This window comes from Salvelinus sp. IW2-2015, linkage group LG31, assembly GCF_002910315.2.
Source record: "Salvelinus sp. IW2-2015 linkage group LG31, ASM291031v2, whole genome shotgun sequence".
Lineage (NCBI taxonomy): Eukaryota > Metazoa > Chordata > Actinopteri > Salmoniformes > Salmonidae > Salvelinus > Salvelinus sp. IW2-2015.
The window spans coordinates 12,803,513-12,825,855 of record NC_036870.1 but is presented as its reverse complement, the minus strand read 5'-3'; the positions used below and the strand labels follow the sequence as shown (position 1 = coordinate 12,825,855).

General features: G+C 40.1%; 1 protein-coding gene and 2 gene segments (V, D, J or C); 2 read left to right on the top strand and 1 right to left on the bottom strand.

Annotated features, from left to right (window-relative positions):
• The window catches only part of LOC111955500 (immunoglobulin kappa variable 6D-21-like), a 37,889-nt gene extending 21,867 nt beyond the window's left edge, over positions 1–16,022 (bottom strand). The window contains 2 exon segments of the V gene segment in view: positions 15,665–15,763; positions 15,941–16,022. Coding sequence covers positions 15,665–15,763; positions 15,941–15,992 — 151 coding nt within the window.
• Positions 1–22,343, top strand: part of LOC111956180 (teashirt homolog 1-like) — a 445,767-nt gene that overhangs the window by 256,408 nt on the left and 167,016 nt on the right. The gene's annotated exons all lie outside the window — the stretch shown is intronic.
• Positions 5,939–21,252, top strand: LOC111955923 (Ig kappa chain V region Mem5-like). The segment is given in 4 exon segments: positions 5,939–6,015; positions 6,175–6,478; positions 19,574–19,611; positions 20,651–21,252. Coding segments are annotated over 4 exon segments (717 nt in total).

Sequence of the window (22,343 nt, the reverse complement as noted above, 5' to 3'; positions counted from 1 at the left end):
AGTTGATCTTGTGGCAAGAAAGAGATAGCATGGTGGTGCAAATGAGCAGAAAAGTAAATAAATAAAAGCAGTATGGGGGTGAGTAAGGTAAAACTTTGGGTGGGTAAGTTTACAGATGGACTATGTTTCAGCTGAGCGATTCGGTTTAGACTGCTCGGACATAGCAGATTTTGCTTAAAGTTGTTGAGGGAGATTAAAGTCTCCACTTCAAGAGATTATTTGCAATTCGTTCCAGTCGCAGGCAGCAGAGAACTGGAAGGACAGGCGTCAAATGAGGTTTTGGCTTTAGGGTGATCAGTGAGATACAACCTGCTGGAGGCAGTGCTGCGGGTTTGGGTGTAGCCATCGTGACAGTGAACTGAGATAGCAGGCGGCAACTTTACCTAGCAAGCAGCGTGGTTTAGATGTATGGGGATCGGGGATGAGGTAGGGATGAGGTACGTTGGGTGTGCTTATTCTAACAATTGGCTGTGTCACAAAGGGTAAGTGATCGGTAGAACTTGAAAGCTTATGCTTACAGTTAGAGAGGAGAGGATACTAAGACTCTCAGCTTAGTGATTTTTGGCAATTCCATCCAGTCATTGCGTAGGTGTGTCCAAACTTTTGACTGGTACTGTATATAAATATGAACATGAAATAGGATTTCAAATTGGTACCAGACAGGATGACATTGATTCTGCCTTAAATATGTATAGTAGTAATTTTCAACATTATTTGAATTACCATCATATTTCTATTTTATTCCGACTATCGTCAAATTTAAATAAAATATTAATGGATTTATCTCACAAAAATATCTCACATACACAGAAATCTTACAACAGTAAGTGTTGTTTTTCTGGGAACTATACATAGTCATATAAATTGTACAATGAGCATATGATCCAGTGAGTGGAATTAAATATGTTTTCATTTGATATTCACACTATGCACATGTCTTCATTCAGTTATTCCAGATGTATGCACAGTGGCAAGAAAATATGTGAACCCTTTGGAATTACCATAAATCTGATCTTCATCTAAGTCACAACAATTGACAAACATAATGTGCTGAAATTAATAACACACACATTATTTAAATGTTCTTGTCTATATTGAATAGATCATTTAAGCATTCACAGTGTAGGTTGGAAATGTATGTGAACCCCTAGGCTAATGACTCCAAAAGCTAATTGAAGTCAGGAGTCAGCTAACCTGGYGTCCGATTAATGAGACGAGATTGGAGATGTTGGTTAGAGCTGCCTTGCCCTATAAAAAAACACTCYKAAAATTTGAGTTTGCTGTTCACAWGAATCATTGCCTGATGTGAACAATGCCTCGAACAAAAGAGATCTCAGAAGACCTAAGTTTAAGAATGCTTGACTTGCATAAAGCTGGAAAGGGTTACAAAAGTACCTCTAAAAGCCTTGATGTTCATCAGTCCACAGTAAGACCAATTGTCTATAAATGGAGAAAGTTCAGCACTGTTGCTACTCTCCCTAGGGGTGGCCTTCCTGCAAAGATGACTGAAAGAGCACAGCACAGAATGCTCAATGAGGTTAAGAAGAATCCTAGTGTCAGTTAAATACTTGCAGAAATCTCTGGAACATGCTAACATCTCTGTTGACAAGTCTACGATATGTAAAACACTAAACAAGAACTTGACTTAGGAGCATCTGTCAGATCAGCGGTATTTTTTTTGCTACTTGTGGATAATGGACCAAACCATGTGCATTGTGGGGGGGGGGGGATACAAACAGGATGGTTGGGTAGAGATGCCTGATCTGATTATGGTTATTCATTTTAATTTTCAGCACAGATTTTTTTGTCTAACATTTTTAAAATGATAAATAAATAATTCTCTCAACAATTAGGGGCCCCTACCAGGCTTGGGCCCCATGAATCATTCGTGTTTTCATGCCCTTAGTGACACGTGTTGGCATTAATACGTGTCACATATCAGTTTGCAAACGATGTAAAAAATACATATAATAATCATTGAGTTAATAAAGCCGCATACAAACATGGTCTTTTTTTGCTTTTTAATTGTTTTTATTTGACTAGTCAAGTCAGTTAAGAACAAATTCCTATTTACAATGACGACCTACCCCGGCCAAACCCGYACGAAGCTGGGCCAATTGTGCGCCYCCCTATGGGACTCCCAATCATGACCGGATGGGATACAGCCTGGATTCGAACTAGGGACTGCACTGAGATGCAGTGTCTTAGACCGCTGCACCACTCGGGAGCAAGGCAGCTTCTTGAGTAAGGCAGCTCCAAAATGGAMGTGTTTCAGCCTAGCTCAGTGATTTCTGTGGTGGTGGGGCAGCAAGCGGAAAATACGGAGTGTATTGGTTGGTAATGTTCTCTTGTTGCGCCGTGATTGGGTATGTTCTCTAGTTGCGCTGTGATTGGCTCAGTGTTCTGTCACTCATGGGGACACTATGTCACRGCCAAATCCTAAGGGTAGAGCTAAAATATTCAAGCCCCTTGGGTGCTGCCATAGAGTTACATTAGAAATGCCCATCCAAGAAGGCTCAAGGTCATTGGCCACAGATAAAATTACYTCAAATCATGTTATATCTACAGCAGCTTTGATTGGACTGATTATGTCAACAACATACTTTCAAAATCTTAGCATTTTAATCATTGTCATATGAAGAGAAATAATGAAGAGAAATTATAGATGAAACGTATCGGTGCTCATCGGCCATTAAACATAAACATTACACAACAAGTTGGCAATRGCAAATTCAACAATGAGTGGTTTGGARGGAATTAATGGCTAACTGCAAGCATTGCWAAGCAAACCCTAGCCTGCTATTCAGTGGCGTGGCTGTGTGGTKCCAAGTCTGGGTTTAAGGGTCTCTTTTRGAAGCTTGAAATTATAAACATTCAACATTGGCCATTCTGTCAATCCAGCATGATTTCTGCCMCGCTCAAAACCACTTAACTCCGAAKTGGGAAATCTGACTTCAGTGAGTTCAAGACAACTGGGAACTCAGGAAAAAACAAGCTCCGACTGGGAAAATATGTTTTAAACAGTCATCCAACTCGGAATTGTAAGTCGGGAACTCTGCCCTCTTTCTAGAACTACGACCTGGAGATCACTGACGTCGTCATGATTTGACCTTGTTTTTTGTCTTGAAAGCGCCATAAATCCAGAGAATGCCAGACCTTGATGACAAAGTTTGATAACAAAATTTGSCCACGAAGGACCGCCGCGCCACATTCCTGTTCAAGTAAGCACAGCACAACAAGGTGAGTCCTTGTTTGCTGCTGCAWAAATTATGTAAAAAGCAAGGGAGATATGTATACTGTAGCTAAGAAAGTAATACTAAGTGTATGTTGTGTAGTAAGCTGTTAGTAGCCAATGTACCTCACCTAAATAATTTGGTCTATTTTCCCCTCTTAATTTCGCCTACTTTTTCAGACTTGGTGGTGCACATGTAGACTATAACCTGTTTAATAGAAATATAATCATCGAATATTGTAAGAGCTTTCATTGTCTGCTAATTTGCCCCCTTTATTTATCCTACAGTTCTGACTTGGTGTACAGGGAGGACACTGTAAGAACGGCCCATGTTCTGAATTCTGTCGCTGTACATTTCAAAAGTGCTGAACAAATTGTTATATTGACTATGTCCGTCCTAGCTCACTCATCAATGTCTTAATCAAAATCACAGATTGACTCGTATCCACTTGTCATCCTCTTATGCCATAGTTTGTATATCTAAGTTACCAGTAGAAACCACATTTGTTAAAGAAGCGTTTTGCAACAATCAGCAGAATGAATACACCCCTGATAACCCCACACACAGTTCACTTTCATACAGCAGCATCACTTTGCTTGTTGTATAATTCCTTCTCGTATCTGCGCGCTCTCTACCTCTCACCTTTTCCCTTTGCTTGTGGAGTTRAGTGCACTACAAAACAGCTGTCTGTGACCAGGCCAAAAAGACCTCTCCAAGCCAAACCTTTATACCATAACTGCTACACAGACTACATCATTGTAATCATATTAGCTAATGTCAMAGTTAACAAAACTACTTAGTAAACCCAAATCCAATCCATGTGTACAATCACGCAGTACAGCAAGCAGTTTAGCAGTTACACTGGTGGGCCCCGGTGGCAATACATTTATAAAACCTAAAGCTTACCTTGACTTGGAAGAGWTGCAGTMTTGGATAGCCTTAGCCAGCTAGCTAACATAAATAGCATTCCTCTCTGTTAAAMAGTAGGRCAAATTAGCTGCATTAGCTAGCTAAGTAAATGAGAGGTAAACTAAAGTACAACGAAATATAACTATCTTTCTCTCGCTCGCTCTCTCTCTCTCTGTCTCTGCTTCTCCTTKATTTTGAAGAAATGCATTTAAAAACTGTTCAACTATTGTCTTTCTCTCTCTTTGAGTCAACTACTCACCACACTTTATGCACTGCAGTGGTAGCTAGCTGTAGCTTATAATTTCAATACTATATTCATTCTATGATCCTTTGATTAGATGGTCAACAGGTCAGTTCATGCTGCAGGAGCTCTGATTGGTTGGAGGACATCCTCRGGAAGTCGTCATAATTACTGTGTAAGTCTATGGAAGGAGGCGAGAACCATGAGCCTCCTAGGTTTAATATTGAAGTCTATYTACCCAGAGGAGGWCAGAAAATAGCTGTCCTCCGGCTACYCAATGGTGCTACCCTAGAMGGTGCTGTTGAGGCTACTGTGGACCATTGCAAAACAGCTTGTTTTAATCAGTTATTTGGTGATATTTAGTATAGTTTTATCTAAAAATTATAACTTTCTAAATGTTGACTCGTTGACAATGCCAAGTTTCATTAGAACATTSTGTGAAGTATTTGTTATGACATAGGCCTACATTTCTCAGGGTACATTTTTGTGATCCATCTTGCAATTAAAGGCCATTTGACATCATGAGAATGTAGATGAGATGAACTGTCTATTTATAGGTGTCTCAAAAAGCACAAGGAAAACCAACGCTGATCTTCTGCTCTTAGATTTTTTTTAAGGACCGAATCTGGAACATATCTAAAGGTCCATTTATATTGGAGAAACACGGGACGATTCAGTACCATAGTTCATATGTGAACAAGAGTTTGGAGCAGTCTGACTGTGAGTCGATTGCCTTTGTGTCCGATTCCCCTGGACAATTTTGAATCCTCCATCAGCTGACCTGCTATCATGCTACATTTGCCTGTGCCACAGGGTGCCATTAATCACACCCGATATAAATTGTGTGTCAGCTCGTGTGGGCATAAACTCTGAAGTGTCTGAAGTTTGTACTTTCATCCAGAGTCGTTTAATTTGAAATTCAGATTGAAACTGTCATCAGTGCGCCAGGCTCATACCTTTTCCTGTTTCTTAAACAATCAAACACACCTCTCCCTCTTTTCTTTTCTTTTTGTTTCTTTTTTTCTATTCAGACAGTTGTGTACACAGATAAGGGAGGAGAGGGGGTTCAGAAATGGGGAAGTGAACCCCGGTCTCTGGCTCAGGGACAATATGTGGACTAGAGTTGTGGTGTTACCGACTCAGCTACAGTCTGTATCTGTTTCCTAACACAAACACAGTTAAAGGAAACAGTGTAAACAAGCGCTGTATTCTCACTGAGTCCAAGTGGTTGTGGCTTTACAAACTCATGAAAAATCTATGTGAAAACACATTTTTAATAACCTCTATATGCAAGGCTAAAGATTGACCAAATGGACCCACGCTAGAAAGGTAGCTCAAGGACGAGGCGACATTAAGTGGCCCGCTTCATACCTCTGTCTGGACTTGCTTTGCTCAAATCAAGCAAGCAGCATATGTAACCACATGAGGACATTAGAATGTGTGCATGAATACACGCACGCATTTGTGTAAAATATGGGACATTTGCATAGCTGTCCTGCCTCAATGCTCCACATACTTTTAAAACCRCAGTGTTGATCAGTGACTGTTCACTCCTTTCAGAGCCACTGACACGCAGCACAATGATGATGTCACTGATTCTACTGCTGMGYACACTGGGGCTCCTTGTTCAGGGTGAGAGACACTTTGACCAACTTTTATTCATGTTTGGTTTAGCTTCAGATTTAATGATTTCTTTTTTCCTGATATGTTTCATGATAGGCTTCGGAAGATTATCAATGTCTATTTCTTGTGATAACCTTACTAATCAGCTTTCTTCACTTTAATTTTCAGAATCATCAGCAGATATAATCCTGACCCAGTCTCCTAAATCTCAGTCTGTTCGCCCAGGAGAGTCTGTCTCTATCAGCTGTACAGCCAGTTCAAGTACTGGTAATGCGCTTAGCTGGTACCTGCAGAAACCTGGAGAAGCTCCTAAACTCCTCGTTCATAGTGCTACAACCCGTCATTCTGGGATTCCAGGTCGTTTCAGTGGGAGTGGATCTGGTAGTTCATATACTCATTACACTCTGACCATCACTGGAGTCCTGGCTGATGATGCAGCAGATTACTACTGTCAGCAGGGTTACAGCTTTCCATTCACACAGTGTTAGAACGTCGTACAAAAACCTCCTTCAGCTAAAGAGGAACTGTTCTGACTCAACAGCTGCAGAACTACTAAAACTTTAGAGAACTTCATCAAAATATGACACATTATCAATCATACGATTAAACTTGTTTAGCATCTAGACTATAAAGGATTCTCTTTCAAGGTATTATGCAAAAAAATGGAAAGCATTGCACTCAGGCTATTTTCATAGTTTATTGTCATAGATTCAATAATTGTATAATTTGGAAAATTAATATGAATACTGCACATCTCATTAATTAAAAAAATATTAATTTTAAATTATAAAACGTAAATGAATATAAGTGTTGAATTTAATACATAGAAATCTATTTGACCCCAACCCAGATAGGTCCTAAACATTGAATCAATATTTGAATTTGAAAAGAAAACAAGTAAGGCTTATATGTTTTTGTATTCACAACTAAAGTCAGTTATGTGATACATTTTTATCTCCTAATGTTAACACATGTCCTAACTGTGAGTCGTAAAGTGTGTTTTTGTCTCTGTCTGTGTGTTTCTATCTCCTATTGGTTGTGTTCATGGCTGGGGCTCCTCTGATCTCTGGTCAGTATGAGGAAGGGAGACTTCCAGTGGAGTCCTGCTGGATTGCAACTCTAGTTTGGAACACTCTTCTCTCTGGAGCTTCATTCACAAACACACTGGGACACGGYGGATACTGAGTTGTAGAGGATGCTTCTCTTGTGAAGAAGATGCTGAATGAAGTGTTTTAAGTAAAGATTGGGATAAATTGCCTGTTATGTTCAGGACATCAGGTACTGATTTACCGCTGTTCATGACTGATCTCTGAAAGTTGAACCTGTCTGACCCAACTCAACTATTCATCACACTGTCCCTACCCAACTTCTACACCCCTTCAACCCTGAAAGAGTGACAGAAGTCATATTCATTCCAATTTAAGAAGCACCCCTTTCAAATGATTAAACAGTACATACATAAATGCACAWAGTTAACCATACAGTATAAAACCCATCAAAATACCCTTGAGTAAATTTCCCCATTTCAGCATTATACAAAGTCCAGTGTAAAGTCTGCTTCCACAGCCCATMTTCAGTTCTCTAGTCAAATATACAGCTGTCCCAGTCCCAGAGGATTTGACTTCAGGGGATTGTGGTGGAGTGGAAACTCAAATTTGCATGGCCAAAGTGACTGCCACACTCCCAGAATAGAGCAGTACCGTGGCCCGATGTTCACCTGTCCCCAGAGAGTAATCAGTGAATTCTTCAGTATAGGTATCAATCATGGCTTCCGTATTTGTAAAATCATGAAGACTAGTGAGTTTAAAGCACATGGCTTTATGTTTTGGTATATTCATGACCATTGAGTTTAGAGCACAAAGCTTTACTATCGCTGCAGATATCATTTTGAGGGGTACCAAATTTGGCCCAAAAAGCCATGRATTTTTTGAGAGAGGTTCATAGACTGAAATGTATTAGTAAAATCATTTACTATGGGTCATAAATATCTCCATGTATAATGGTAAAACTCATTRGATAAGGATATCCAGGCAACAATATTAAGGATGGAAAAAGTATTTATTATCTCAACATGTCAGATCCAACAACATTACAGGAATAAAGATTATAACAAATGTAAGAAAGCAGAGCAGATCTTTGACATCCGAATCAGACAGATATTCTGGAGTAAGGCCCAGCCCAACACCAGACCAGTGTGGTAGTAGTGCTGGATCAGTAAGAGGGAGAGGTGTTTGAGTGCAGAGCTCATTAATCATAACCTATTGCTGAAAAAACATACACTAACGTTCAAAAGTTTGGGGTCACTTCGAAATGTCCTTGTTCTTGAAAGAAAAGCAKATTTTTTGTCCATTAAAATAACATAAAATGTATCAGAAATACAGTGTCGACATTGTTAACGTTGTAAATGACTATTGTAGCTAGAAACGGCTYATTTTTTAAATGGAATATCTACATAGGTGTACAGAGGCCCATGATCAGCAACCATCACTCCTGTGTTCCAATGGCACGTTGTGTTAGCTAATCCAAGTTTTTAATTTTAAAAGGCTAATTGATCATTAGAAAACCCTTTTGCAATTATGTTAGGACCAGTTAAAACGTTGACTGATAAAGAAAGCAATAAAACTGGCCTTCTTTAAACTAGTTGGTAATCTGGAGTTCAGCTTCCAGTCTGAGGGGAAGCATTGTGGCCAGGCACATGAAAGTGGCCTTCCCCTGCTGCAGCTCCACGCTGGAGGGGGGCAGGACGTCACGTGGGACAACCTCACCTAGAGACAGTGGAAGTTAGGGAGAGGGGAGCTAATGATCAAATCACCAGACGATACGCACAAAATGCTGCAGCAGTTTAAAATCTTAGCTGTAAATGAAGGTTTTTCCATCCGTAGGTTTCTGTTCTTCAAACAGACAGTTAATTTATCATTATTTATGTCACTCTTTCACTTCCCTTTGATAGCTACTGAAGCATATTATAACTACATGAGATGACTGAAAATACATGAACTATCTTCAAAATTATTTCAAATGTGAAATATTTCAGCATACTTCTCACTTATTGTAATGCAGAGTAAGAAAATGCTAAATAAACTTAAGTAGAAATAAGACAATAAAATAACAATAAATGGACTACAGTGCATTCGGAAATATTCAGACTCATTGACTTCACATTTTGTTACATTACAGCCTTAATCTACACCAATACCCACAAAGAGGAAAGCAAAAACAGATTTTTTGAAATATAAATATCACATTTACATAAGTACTCCAAACCATTTACTCATACTTGTTGAAGCACCATTGGCAGCGATTACAAACCTTGAGTCTTCTTGGGTATGACGCTACAAGCTTGGCACACCTTTATTTGGGGATTCTCCCATTCTTCTCTGCAGATCCTTTCAGGCTATGTCAGTTGGATGGGGAGGGTTTACTGCACAAGCTATTTTCAGGTCTCTCCAGAGATGTTCTATCGGGTTAAAGTCCGGGCTCTGGCTGGGCCACCCAAGGACAGTCAGAGACTTGTCCCGAAGCCACTCCTATGTTGTTTTGGCTGTGTGCTTAAGGTTGTTTACTGTTGTTTACTGATAAACCTTCGCCCCAGTCTGAGGTCCTGAGTGCCTTGGAACAGATTTGCATCAAGGATCTCGCTGTACTTTGCTCCAGTTATCTATCCCTCGATCCTGACTAGTGTCCAAGTCCRTGCCGCTGAAAGACATCCCRGCAGCATGGTGCCGCCACTACCGTGCTTCACCGTAGAGATGGTGCAAGGTTTCCTCCAGACGTGACGCTTGGCATTCAGGCCAAAGAGSTAGWTCTTGGTTTCATCAGACCAGAMAAWCTTGTTTCTCATAGTCTGAGAGTCCTTTAAGTGCATTTTGGCAAACTCCAAMCAYGRTGTRAMGTGCCTTTTACTGAGGAGTGGGTTCCGTCTGGCCACTCTACCATAATGGCCTGATTGGTGGAGTGCTACAGAGATGGTTGTCCTTCTGGAAGGTTCTCCCATRTCCACAGAGGAACTCTGGAGGTCTGTCAGAGTGACCATTGGGTTCTTGGTCACCACCCTGACCACCTTGGTCACCACCTTCTCCCCCAATTGCTCAGTATTGTTATTGTAAAGTGGAAARGTCTAGGAGCAGCAACAGCTCATCCGCGAAGTGGTAGGCCACACAAGCTCACAGAAAGGAACCACCGAGTGCTGAAGCGCGTAGTGCATAAAAATCGCCTTTTCCTCGGTTGCAACACTGACTACCGAATTCCACACTGCCTCTGGAATCAATGTCAGCAAAATAACTGTTTGTTGGGAGATTCATGAAATGGAGCACAAGCATAAGATCACCATGCGCAATTCCAAGCGTTCTCTGGAGGGCTTTTTCCTATAGAGCTCCATTTTTATGGAATGGTCTGCCTACCCATGTGAGAGACGCAGACTCGGTCTCAACCTTTAAGTCTTTACTGAAGACTCATCTCTTCAGTGGGTCATATGATTGAGTGTAGTCTGGCCCAGGAGTGTGTAGGTGAACGGAAAGGCTATGGAGCAACGAACCGCCCTTGCTGTCTCTGCCTGGCCGGTTCCCCTCTCTCCACTGGGATTCTCTGCCTCTAACCCTATTACAGGGGGCTGAGTCACTGGCTTACTGGTGCTCTTTCATGCCGTCCCTAGGAGGGGTGCGTCACTTGAGTGGGTTGAGTCACTGACGTGATCTTCCTGTCTGGTTGGCGCCCCCCCTTGGGTTGTGTCGTGGCGGAGATCTTTGTGGGCTATACTCGGCCTTGTCTCAGGATGGTAAGTTGGTGGTTGAAGATATCCTCTAGTGTGTGGGGGCTGTGCTTTGGCAAAGTGTGTGGGTTATATCCTTCCTGTTTGGCCCTGTCCGGGGGTATCATCGGATTGGGGCCACAGTGTCTCCTGACCCTCCTCTCAGCCTCCAGTATTTATGCTGCAGTAGTTTATGTGTCGGGGGCTAGGGTCCGTTTGTTATATCTGGAGAACTTCTCCTGTCTTATTCGGTGTCTCGTGTGAATTTAAGTATGCTCTCTCTAATTCTCTCTTTCTCTCTCTTCTTTCTCCCTCTCGGAGGACCTGAGCCGTAGGACCATGCCTCAGGACTACCTGGCATGATGACTCCTTGCTGTCCCCAGTCCACCTGGCTTGCTGCTGCTCTCCAGTTCAACTGTTCTGCCTGCGGCTATGGAACCCTGACCTGTTCACAGGACTGCTACCTGTCCCAGACCTGCTGTTTTCAATCTCTAGAGACTGCAAGAGCGGTAGAGATACTCTTAATGATCGGCTACGAAAAGCCAACTGACATTTACTCCTGAGGTGCTGACTTGCTGCACCCTCGACAACTACTGTGATTATTATTATTTGACCATGCTGGTAATTTATGAACATTTGAACATCTTGGCCATGTTCTGTTATAATCTCCAAACGGCACAGCCAGAGAGGACTGGCCACCCCTCATAGCCTGGTTCCTCTCCTAGGTTTCTTCCTAGGTTTTGGCTTTCTAGGGAGTTTTTCCTAGCCACCATGCTTCTACACCTGCATTGCTTGCTGTTTGGGGTTTAGGCTGGGTTTCTGTACAGCACTTTGAGATATAGCTGATGTAAGAGGGCTATATAATAATCTTATTTGATTTATTTTGATTGGTGATCTCACACTTCACCATCTGGCAGTCCGACAAACGAATCTGGGTTTGGCGGATGCCAGGAGAATGCTACCTGCCCCAATGCAGAGTGCCAACTGTAAAGTRTGGTGGAGGAGGAATACTGATCTGGGATTGTTTTTCATTGTTCGGCATAGGCCCCTTAGTTCCAGGGAAATCTTAACGCTACAGCATACAATGATGACATCTAGACGATTCTGTGATTCKAACTTTTTGGCAAAAGGTTGGGGAACGCCTTTTCCATAACCCCAKTYCCACCATGGGGCACTCTGTTCACAARGTTGACYTCAACAAACCGCTCGCKCACACGACGCCATACACGTGGTCTGCAGTTGTGAGGCWGGTTGGAAGTACTGCCAAATTCTCTGKAACTACATTGGATGCGGCTTATGGTAGAGACATGAACATRTAATTATCTCGCAAAAGCTCTGGTGGGCATTCCTGCYGTCAGAATGCCAATTGCACGGTCCCCCAAACTTGAGACATTTGGTTGTGTGACAGAACTGCACATTTTAGAGTGGCCTTTTATTTTCCCCAGCAAACGCTGCACCTGTGTAATAATCATGCTGTTTAATCAGCTTATTTATATGCCACACCTGTCAGGTGGATATATTCTCTTGGTAAAGGAGYAATGCTKATTAACTYGGATGTAAACAAATTTGTGCACAACATTTGAGAGAAATAAGCTTTTTGTGCTCATGGACAATTTCTGGAATCCTTTAATTCAGCTCATTAAACATGGGACCAAGACTTTGCATGTTGCGTTTATATTTTTGTTCGGTATACAGTATATGGGCAAAACTTCTACTGCACTTGTGTGGATGTGTCTAGGGGCCAGCCMKTACGTTTTGTATATTTTACCARCATTATGAATTCATAATTTTCCTTTGACTTTAACAGTGTGTAAAAAGTTGATTCGAACTTTTGACGGATAAATGGATGAGTAATGYATTCTTCATGCATTTCATCCATCTGTGTCCGTGAATGTATGGATATGCTTCAATGCTGCCATCTAGTGGTAAGATAAGGTTGATAAGGGTAGAAGAACATTTCAAACATGCCACTGGTCACACACTGGTTGAATCAACGTTGTTTCCATGTCATTTCAATGACATTATGTTGAACCAATGTGGAACAGACATTGAATTGACATCTGTGCCCAGTGGGATGATAGAATTTCCTCCCTGCCACAGATTCAAGCATAAATCTACAATGACTGCTATCTATTGTTATCTTAATTTGGGAAGCTATTGACAACAACTGTACATTTGCATAAAGCACATTTATTTGCAGATACACATATAGGGGGAAGCGACTATCAGTTCTCATATTTAGTCTACAGGCATTATCCCTTCATCTCTTCATTGACCTTTCCTTCTTCTATCCCCCTATTTTTTCTCTCCTATATTTCATGATTTAGTTTCACTGTCCAAATATTATCTTTTGTCAGTTAAAACCTTTTACTGTAACTGTCAACATCTCAAACAGCCAGTCCATTKTTTTCAACCAGAATTSATAATCCTTAATTCATAATCAAGTCTCACTGAGTCTGTATGAAGGCGATCAGATCCACACACAATATGGATGGGTGGGTCTGTCAATATTAGTCGCAGTGAATCTATTCGTTCTAACAATGTAGAAGACAGAAAAGAGAACATWTGTGMGTTCGAGCGGATCWCTTTTGTGATCTCGGTGACCATCCAACGTGTGTTGTATTACGGGGATAAAAAAATCAGATTTCCGCCTACTGCGTAAACTTTACAAAAACCATGTGATCAAAGGTCATGAGGTTTTGACTGTAGTTGACTGTAAGTTTCTGCAGTTACTCCTCAAAATGTGCAAATTGCAGCCGGCGCCTGCGTTGTGGGAGGCTCTATTGTCAACCAATCATTAGGGTGTTTTTGTTTGACCCATGTGAACGTGACCAAAGACATGACTGAAACAGCATTTCCACAATTCATGTGATATTTGAGTCTCTCTCTCACTAATTGATTGTACATTTTCAGGTTGTGACTGTGTGATATGTGGGTTAGAGACATGTATATTTCGACATTATGAAGATTTTCTTTTGCAGGTGCACCTCTCCCCAACTTCACTCCTTGGGCTTGTTCGGCATTTAGGCGACATGCCGYCTGACTGATCTACAAATCACCTTCCATCATAAATAARGTCTCATTATTATTTGTAGGTCAGTCAGTCACAATTTACCCATGATACATTACGGTTTTGATCCTCTCGAACAATCCCCTTGACTTTTGTTTACAGTTGGTTGCTGTTGCCTTACCGCTCAATATTAGGAAAGTGTCCTTAATGTTTTGTACACTCAGTGTATAGTGTCATAACCCAAMAATMAAAGCAATTCTAATGTCCAGCAACCTTGCCAGCAGGCATGCCAGCTAAGGTAGTTAGACTAGCTGCTCTATCTTCATTGATAGCCTAAACTGGCTTGGTAGCTAATTATGAGGTTGGGAGATTAGGAACCCATCGAGCTGGCTAGCTGAAGCTAACTTAATAAAATTGATAGGTGGCTAGTATTACCAAGAAACAATACAACATTTTAGTTYTATTTATTCATCCATGAAGGAATCAAAAGGCTACATAGCTTGATCAAATTCATTTACAAACATATATCCTGCGAGTCCTGCCCATCACAGGAGAGCTAAAATCMAATAAAACGATGATGATACTGTTTTCACGCAGTAGAGAATCTAGGGTCCTGCCTAGCATATGTTTGCTCCGTTGTGCAGGAACAACTTACTAGGGACAATGGTGGGGGGGGGGGACTATTTGGCTGTTGAAGTCAGAGTGCCTCCTCCGCAAAATACCGCTGACAGATCTTTTTTATAAATAACTATGTAAGAATTTGGACTTGTGTGACATTTTCCACATTTTGTTGTGTAGCAAGGTGGGACTCAGATGGATTTAATTGTCCATTTTTGTCAACGATCTAAGTGAAAAATWGATTTAATTGTCATTTTAAGTCAAATCTYTAATTATATGTAGGCCACTCAGGAACATTCAATGTCGTCTTGGTAAGCAACTCCAGTGTATATTTGGCCTTGTGTTTTAGGTTATTGTCCTGCTGAATGGGGAATTTGTCTACCAGTGTCTGTTGGAAAGCAGGCTGAACCAGGTTTGCCTCTAGGATTTTGCCTATGCTTAGCTCTATTCCGTTTCATTTATCCCCCAAAAACTCCCTAGTCCTTGCCGATGACAAGCATACCCATAACATGATGCAGCCACCATCATGCTTGAAAATATGAAGAGTGGTAGTCAGTGATGTGTTTTGTTGGATTCTCCCCAAACATAACGCTTTGTATTCAGGACATAAAGTTAGAGAGGAGCCAGTCATTCAAAAAACATTTGAAACACTATTATTGCACATAGAGTGAGTCCATGCAACTTGTCATGTGACTTGTTAAGCACATTTTTACTGACAAACTTATTTAGGCTTGTCATAACAAAGGGGTTGAATACTTATTGACTCACGCCATTTCAGCTTTTCATTTTTAAATCTTTTGTAAAAAAAAAATTAAATACATAATTCCACTTCGACAATATGGGGTATTTTGTGTAGTTCCACAAAATCTCAATGTATTCAAATTTAAATTCTGGCTGTTAAACAATAAAATGTGGAAAAAGTCAAAGGGTGTGATTACAAAGGGTGTGATAATTCGAAGAATTCGTGTTTAGAATACTTTAGAATACAGGAGACTCTGTAGRTCTGCAGCTGTTGAGACAGAGCAGTTCCTCTTTAGCTGAGAGAGGTTTTTGTACGACGTTCTAACACTGTGTGAACGGAAAGCTGTAACTCTGCTAACAGTAGTAATCTGCTGCATCATCAGCCTGGACTCCACTGATGGTCAGAGTGTAATGAGTATATGAACTACCAGATCCACTCCCACTGAAACGACCTGGAATCCCAGACTGACGGTTTGTAGCATAATAAACCAGGAGTTTAGGAGCTTCTCCAGGTTTCTGTAGGTACCAGTGGAGARWAWTACCAGTACTTGAACTGGCTGTACAGCTGATAGAGACAYWCTCTCCTGGACTAACAGACTGAGATTTAGGAGACTGAGTCAGAATTATATCTGCTGATGATTCTGAAAGATAAACAAAAGTGAAGAATGACTGATTAATAAGGTTATCACAACAACAAGCATATCGTAAAGCATAGCTTTTTATGCAATATGTTAAATAAAAAACGGTCAAATTAACAAATGAAGTGTAACTCTGAAGCCAAATCCTTAATGAATCAAAGTTGTCAAAGTGTATCTCACCCTGAACAAGGAGACCAAGTGTTCCCAGCAGTAGAATCAGTGACATCATCATTGTGCTGCGTGTCAGTGGCTCTGAAAGGAGTGAACAGTCACTGATCAACACTGGGTTATTTAAAGTATGAAGAGCAATGAGGCAGGCCAACTATACAAAGCTTTCATATTTTATGCAAATACACACACTGTGCTTGTGTACATACACAGATAAATGATGTCAGCCGTTTCCAAAGGTTGGCCTACTGTGTATCATATTTGAGAATACTAAAATCGTAAACCACACAATGTAACAACTATATCTTAAATGAGGCCTACTTTGACTCACTTACACAGTGGTTTATGTCCCTCAACAGTGGTTGTCAGTCTCAGAAGGTCAATTAAGTTTAACAGTAGAATTGCTGCATCTATATGTTTCAAACCTTCTCAAGATGGACAGTAGTGGTGCTCTGTRTCCCTCCTCTGACCAGACTGTGTAATGGCAGTTTGTGTGATGTGTAGAGCGGGTGTTTTACTTTAAGTTGAAGGTCCCCAAGATCCGWATAAAAAGAAAGTCACACACTCCATATACCCATWCAATTGTTGGGAGCATATGTAGTGCACAACTTTCCTTCTTTCTTTTTTATACTGTTTACTTTGTACTTTCAGCACCTCTACAAAACATTTTGGGGTGTGCGTCACCCTATCATAATCAAAAAAAGTATGTTTTAAATTACAGTATCGTGTCGATCTCATGTATTGTCATTCCTTGCATCAACACTGGGGACTAATGATAGGTGGCAGAGGGAGGGAGGACTGACAGAGTCATATCAAAGGTGTTGAGGGCTTCTCTTTCATGTAGAAATATAGCTTATAGTGTTGAATACAAGGTTTACAGTATAAATATTGAGGACTTAGCATTTTTCTAATTTTGAACCGAAAGGCATGATCCTTTGGGTGGGGATAAAGTTGTTTGTCCGTGTACCAGGTGTTGTTACATCTGAAATACAGTATATGGGAATGTTGTTGGGCAGTGTTGGCGAGTTGTCTCACTTCTTATTGTGGCTTAGACTGAAACTGACATGGTTGAACCCATGTTGGGCATCAGAGTGGTGCCTTTTACTGTGTTCCACCTGACTGCTCAACCCATTGTCTCATCAGCCCAGCCAGCCAATTTATAAACTTGATCACCACTATAAAAAGTATCTAGACTTTGTCTCACATTTATTTCAGACTAACATTTCGTTTTTAAAAGCAGAGATTTGTAAAACCTTGCTGTGTGTCTCTTCGACATTTGCAACATTGTTTCAATATTCAAATTCGATCTCCAGCTGTCCCATAGTAATGGACGTGTCGGGACGAGACAGACAGACAGGAAGCGTTTCTCAGCCAGTCTAAATCATGGATCAGCTGGCATKATTTTTATGGATATATACAAAGAAATGTCAATTTAAAAAATGTTCAACAAAATGCAGCTAGTTTGCAGTCTTTCCAGCTTCAGTTTGAAGGGATTGTGTTAGCTGTGTTGTTGGCTAGCTCCTCTGAACAACAGTGTCCTGACGAGAGGACATTTCTATGCCAGGTTATATCGCACCTCATGTGTCCAAATAAATGTCACTAGAAAACAGTTTAAACAAATACAAATGCAGCTATTGTTGTTATTCTGGCTGCACTGTTTGACGCGACTAAGTTAGCCGTAGTTGGCTAGCTAGCAAGCAAGGACTAAGTATGTTCGCAGCCAGTATTGCAATGGAACATTTAGTACGAAAGACTTTTATACCCATTGTATAAAAGTGATAATTCCCTCGAAGCCTGTGTTTAGAGGATATATTGGCACAGTTTGCCAGCCCTCGACCTCGCCTCGGGCCTAACAACACCAGTGACAATATATCCTCCAAACACTGGCTTCTCGGGCGTAATCAATTAAATAATGCAAGCTTTAGAATGCCCTTCAAGCCAACCAGAAACATGTATTCAACAGTGCAGTGGTATGAAAAAAATGTTTTGTCATTTTTGGTCCTTGATCTACACAAAATACTGTAATGTCAAAATGGAAGAAGAATTCTAACATTTGTAAAACATTTATGAAACATGAAAAATGAATATTACATTTAGTCATTTAGCAGACACGTTTAGCAAACACTCTTATCTTGATTACATAAGTATTTACATCACTGAGTCAATACATGCCTTTGGCCGTTGGCAGTGATTACAGCTGTGTCTTTCTGGGTAAGTCTCTAAGAGTTTTGCACACCTGGATTTTACAATATTTTCACATTATTCTTTCACAAATTCTTCAAGCTCTGTCAAGTTGGTTGTTGATCATAGCTAGGCAGCCATTTTCAAGTCTTGCAGTAGATTTTCAATCAGATTTAAGTCAAAACTGTAACTACATGTAGGCCACTCAAAAACATTCAGTCAACTTGGCAAGAAACTCCAGTGTATATTTGGCCTTGTGTTTTAGGTTATTTTCCTGCTGAAAGATGAATTTGTCTCCTAGTGTCTGTTAGAAAGCAGACTGAAACAGGTTTCTTCTAGGATTTTGTTTGTGCTTAGCTCTATTCCGTTTCATTTWTCCTGAAAAAATATATACCATCCAAAGTGTAGTTAATAACTTCACTATGGTCAAATGGATATGCAATGTCTTCTTTTTTATTTTTACCCATTACCAATAGGTGCACTTCTTTGCGAAACATTGGAAAACCTCCCTGGTCTTTCTGGTTAAATCTGTGTTTGAAATTCACTGCTCGACAGAGGGACATTACAGATAATTGTATGTGTGGGGTACAGAGATGAGGTAGTTGTTTAAAAATCATGTTAAACACTATTATTGCACACGGAGTGAGTCCATGAAAGGTATTATGTGACTTGTTAAGCCCATTTGTACTCCTGAACTTATTTAGGCTTGCCATAACAAAGGGGTTGAATACGTATTGACTCAAGACATTTCAACTTTTCATTTTTTAATAATTAGGTAAACAATTCTAAAAACATAATTCCACTTTGATATTATGGGGTATTGTGTGCTTGCCAGTAACACAAAATCTCAAATCTTAAATTTCTTGAAAAAGTAAAGGGCTGTGAAAACTTTCTGACGTCACTGTATATCAACATAATCCTAATGGGGAAAGTAAATGTGTCCAGTCTACTGGAGTTCCAGAGTGTACCAGTAGGGGGCATCAGTTACAATGCAGAATTCCATGAACAGTTCCATGTCTCTGTTATCATTCCCCTCTGTGTCTGTCTGGAGGTTTTTGTACAGCCAGTCAATCAGACTCTATCACTGTGGTTGACTTTCGGTGGAGGGACCAAACTGAGTGTTGGCAGTAAGTATTCAATTCTAGACCTTGACCTCTGGTATCAAAATCTAATACCTTTTCTTAACAATATTACAACTCCCTTAAATAGAAAGTAGAAATGTATATTTATTTTTGGAGAATTTTTGTTGAATTTATTTTCCTTAGTTGTAAATATAGTTAAATTACAATGCCTATTCAAGATGTAATATATCAAACAAGGTAATACAGTGTGTATTCATTTGGAACAGGGATACTGTTGAAATCAGAGTGGTTTAGATAAATGTAGCTTTACAAAGAGCAAAAGCAGTGTCTCTACAGTGTCAGAGGTTTTTGTACGACCTCTGAATGAGATTGTATCACTGTGGTTCACTTTCGGTGGAGGCACTAGACTGGATGTTGGAAGTAAGTTGCATTGCATACTGCATACTGTATAGATGCATCGATGATCTTATGAGACAAGAAACTAAGATAAAAAATGTTATAAATACTATGCATGATCACGAGTCACAATTTGTGTGAATAGCTGATTATACCTTTTCGTTAGACCTCAAATATTAAGCCATTAATTTTGATTAAAAGACCTTGTCTCGTAAATCATATCAGTATTCATTTTATTTTCATGTCTTTTAATTGTATAAAATTGTTTTAAGGTGGTTATATTCAACTTAAATGTACTCCTTCGGCATTCAGCTGCAAAGTATTGCTTATTTTTGCCGTAATTTTCCTATTTCCTATTTTTCTATCTTATTTGATCTCATTTGCTATTTTATATGCTTTTTTACTTGCTATTTGCTATCTGTTGAAAAGTCTTGTTGTCTTGCGAAGTCAGGCTGTTCTGCTGTTCATATCAATATATTATTTTCATTTTGTGATAGATTGTCTTGTAAATTACACAACTGTAATTCATTAATTTAAATTAAAACGTTTAAATGTTTTAGTGAGTCTTTTAAATTAAATGTATAATATTGTTAGATGTTTAAAGTCAACTGGAATCTACTTCCTCAGCACAGGCATTTTATCAACTGATTTTAAATCAATTCATAATTTAAGAATTTTTCATACATTCTGTTGAACGTTCTTCAAAACAATCATATTAATTAATAATGAAATGCAGTTTGATTCATAGGATTTTATTCCATTATAATAAGGGAAGTATGCTAACATATTTCAAATTTTAAATAGTACAATTTTGAAGATAGTTGAATGTATTTTCAGTCATCTCATGTAGTTCTAATATGCTTCAGTAGCTACTCAAAGGGAAGTGAAAGAGTGACATAAAGACTGATAAACTTACTGTCTGTTTGTTTGAGGAACAGAAACCTACTGATGGACAAAGCCTTCATTTACAGCTAAGATGTAAAACTGCTACATCATTATTGTCATATCAGTCTGATGATTGATTGAAAGTTCCCCTTGCCCTAACGTCCCACGTGTCTTCTAGGTGACGTTCGTCCCACCCTGACGGTCCTGTCCCCCTCCAGTGTGGAGCTGCAGCAGGGCAAGGCCACTCTCATGTGCCTGGCCAACAAGGGCTTCCCCTCGGACTGGAAGCTGAGCTGGAAGCTGGACGGTAGCAGCAGCAACACCTGGGAGGTGACCGGGAGCCCCGGGGTCCTGGAGAAGGACGGCCACTACAGCTGGAGAAGCACCCTGACCCTCCCTGTCGACCAGTGGAAGAAGGTGGGCTCTGTGACCTGTGAGGCCACCCAGGGCTCCCAGTCTCCTCTCTCTGAGACACTGAGGAGAGACCAGTGTTCTGATTAATGAGRTCCCCCCTCTGACWCCACTGRTTTTACTCTGCACCTCTCCTTCTTACTGTTCCAGCAATACWAGCACACTGGTCTAATGCTGGGCTGGATCCTGTGTGGGAATCCTTCCTCCAGCTGGAYCATTTAGCATAATGGAACAAACAACAGAATARATGTCTGATTCTGATGTCAAATAGATCTGCTCTGCTTTCATATCACATGTGTTCTGAACCTTATTACTGTAATGCTGTTGGTTCTGACATGTTGAGATAATAAAGACGTTCAATATTTTAAATGGTTTGCCTGGATATCATTATTTAATGAGTTTTACCATTAGACATTGAGATCTTMWTGATTTATTGCATTTTCATAWAGAATGGTTAGCTCTCTACCCGGGAAAGTGATTWTACAAYAACATTTTACACAATCAACRTCTCTRAATGAATGTTTGGCTGATTGGGCCATATTTGGTGCCAGTCAAAATGATATCTACAGTGATACTAATACTGAAGCCATGTTCTCTAGACTCCCCAGTCTTTATGATGTTACCAGAACCATGTATTAGCGGGGACACTGAGGTTTCTGCATTATGATGTATGTACATGACACTTCAACATTATGTGGCAGGCATAGTAGCTCCCCATTAACATTACAACAATGCTGTGTAACAGAATGTCTAGAATTAGAACAATATTACAAATTTTAAAAGTTGGCCTAACTCTCTAAATATATGGCTCTGGATGTTGCCAATACTGAAGCCATGTGCTCCAAGCTCAATGGAACTCTCTGGGAACAGGTGAACATCTGGCCATGGTACTGCTCTATTCTGGGAGTGTTGCGGTCGTCCTGCCCATGCAAATCTGAGTTTCAACCCAACCAGAGTTCACAATCACTCAGCCTCAAATCCTCTGGGACTGGGGCAGCTGTGTGTCTGACTAAAGAACTGAACATGGGCTGGGGAAGCAGACTTTACACTGGACTTTGCATAACGTTCAAATCGGGGAATTCACAGTCTTTTTATGGCTTTGTATACAGTATGTATGTATGACTGCATTTATTTGTGACACATGTATAATAATATTATTAAAGTAGTACTTCTTGATTGGAATCAATATGACTGTATTCACTCTTTCAAGGTTGGAGGGGTATAGAAGTTGAGCAGGGCATGAATAGTTGGGTTCGGACAGGATCCACATTCATGCTATTGCGTAATGAAATGACTGCTTCTTACAATATCAAGATAAATCAAAGCGTGAAAAAAAATCTAAACCTATTCTGAATTTTGTTCAACATGTCCTTCAAAATAAATCATTATCTACAGTTCTGTATACTAAGTGGTCCCAGTGTGTTAAACAAAGATGTATTTTTGCAGAATATATTGAGAGA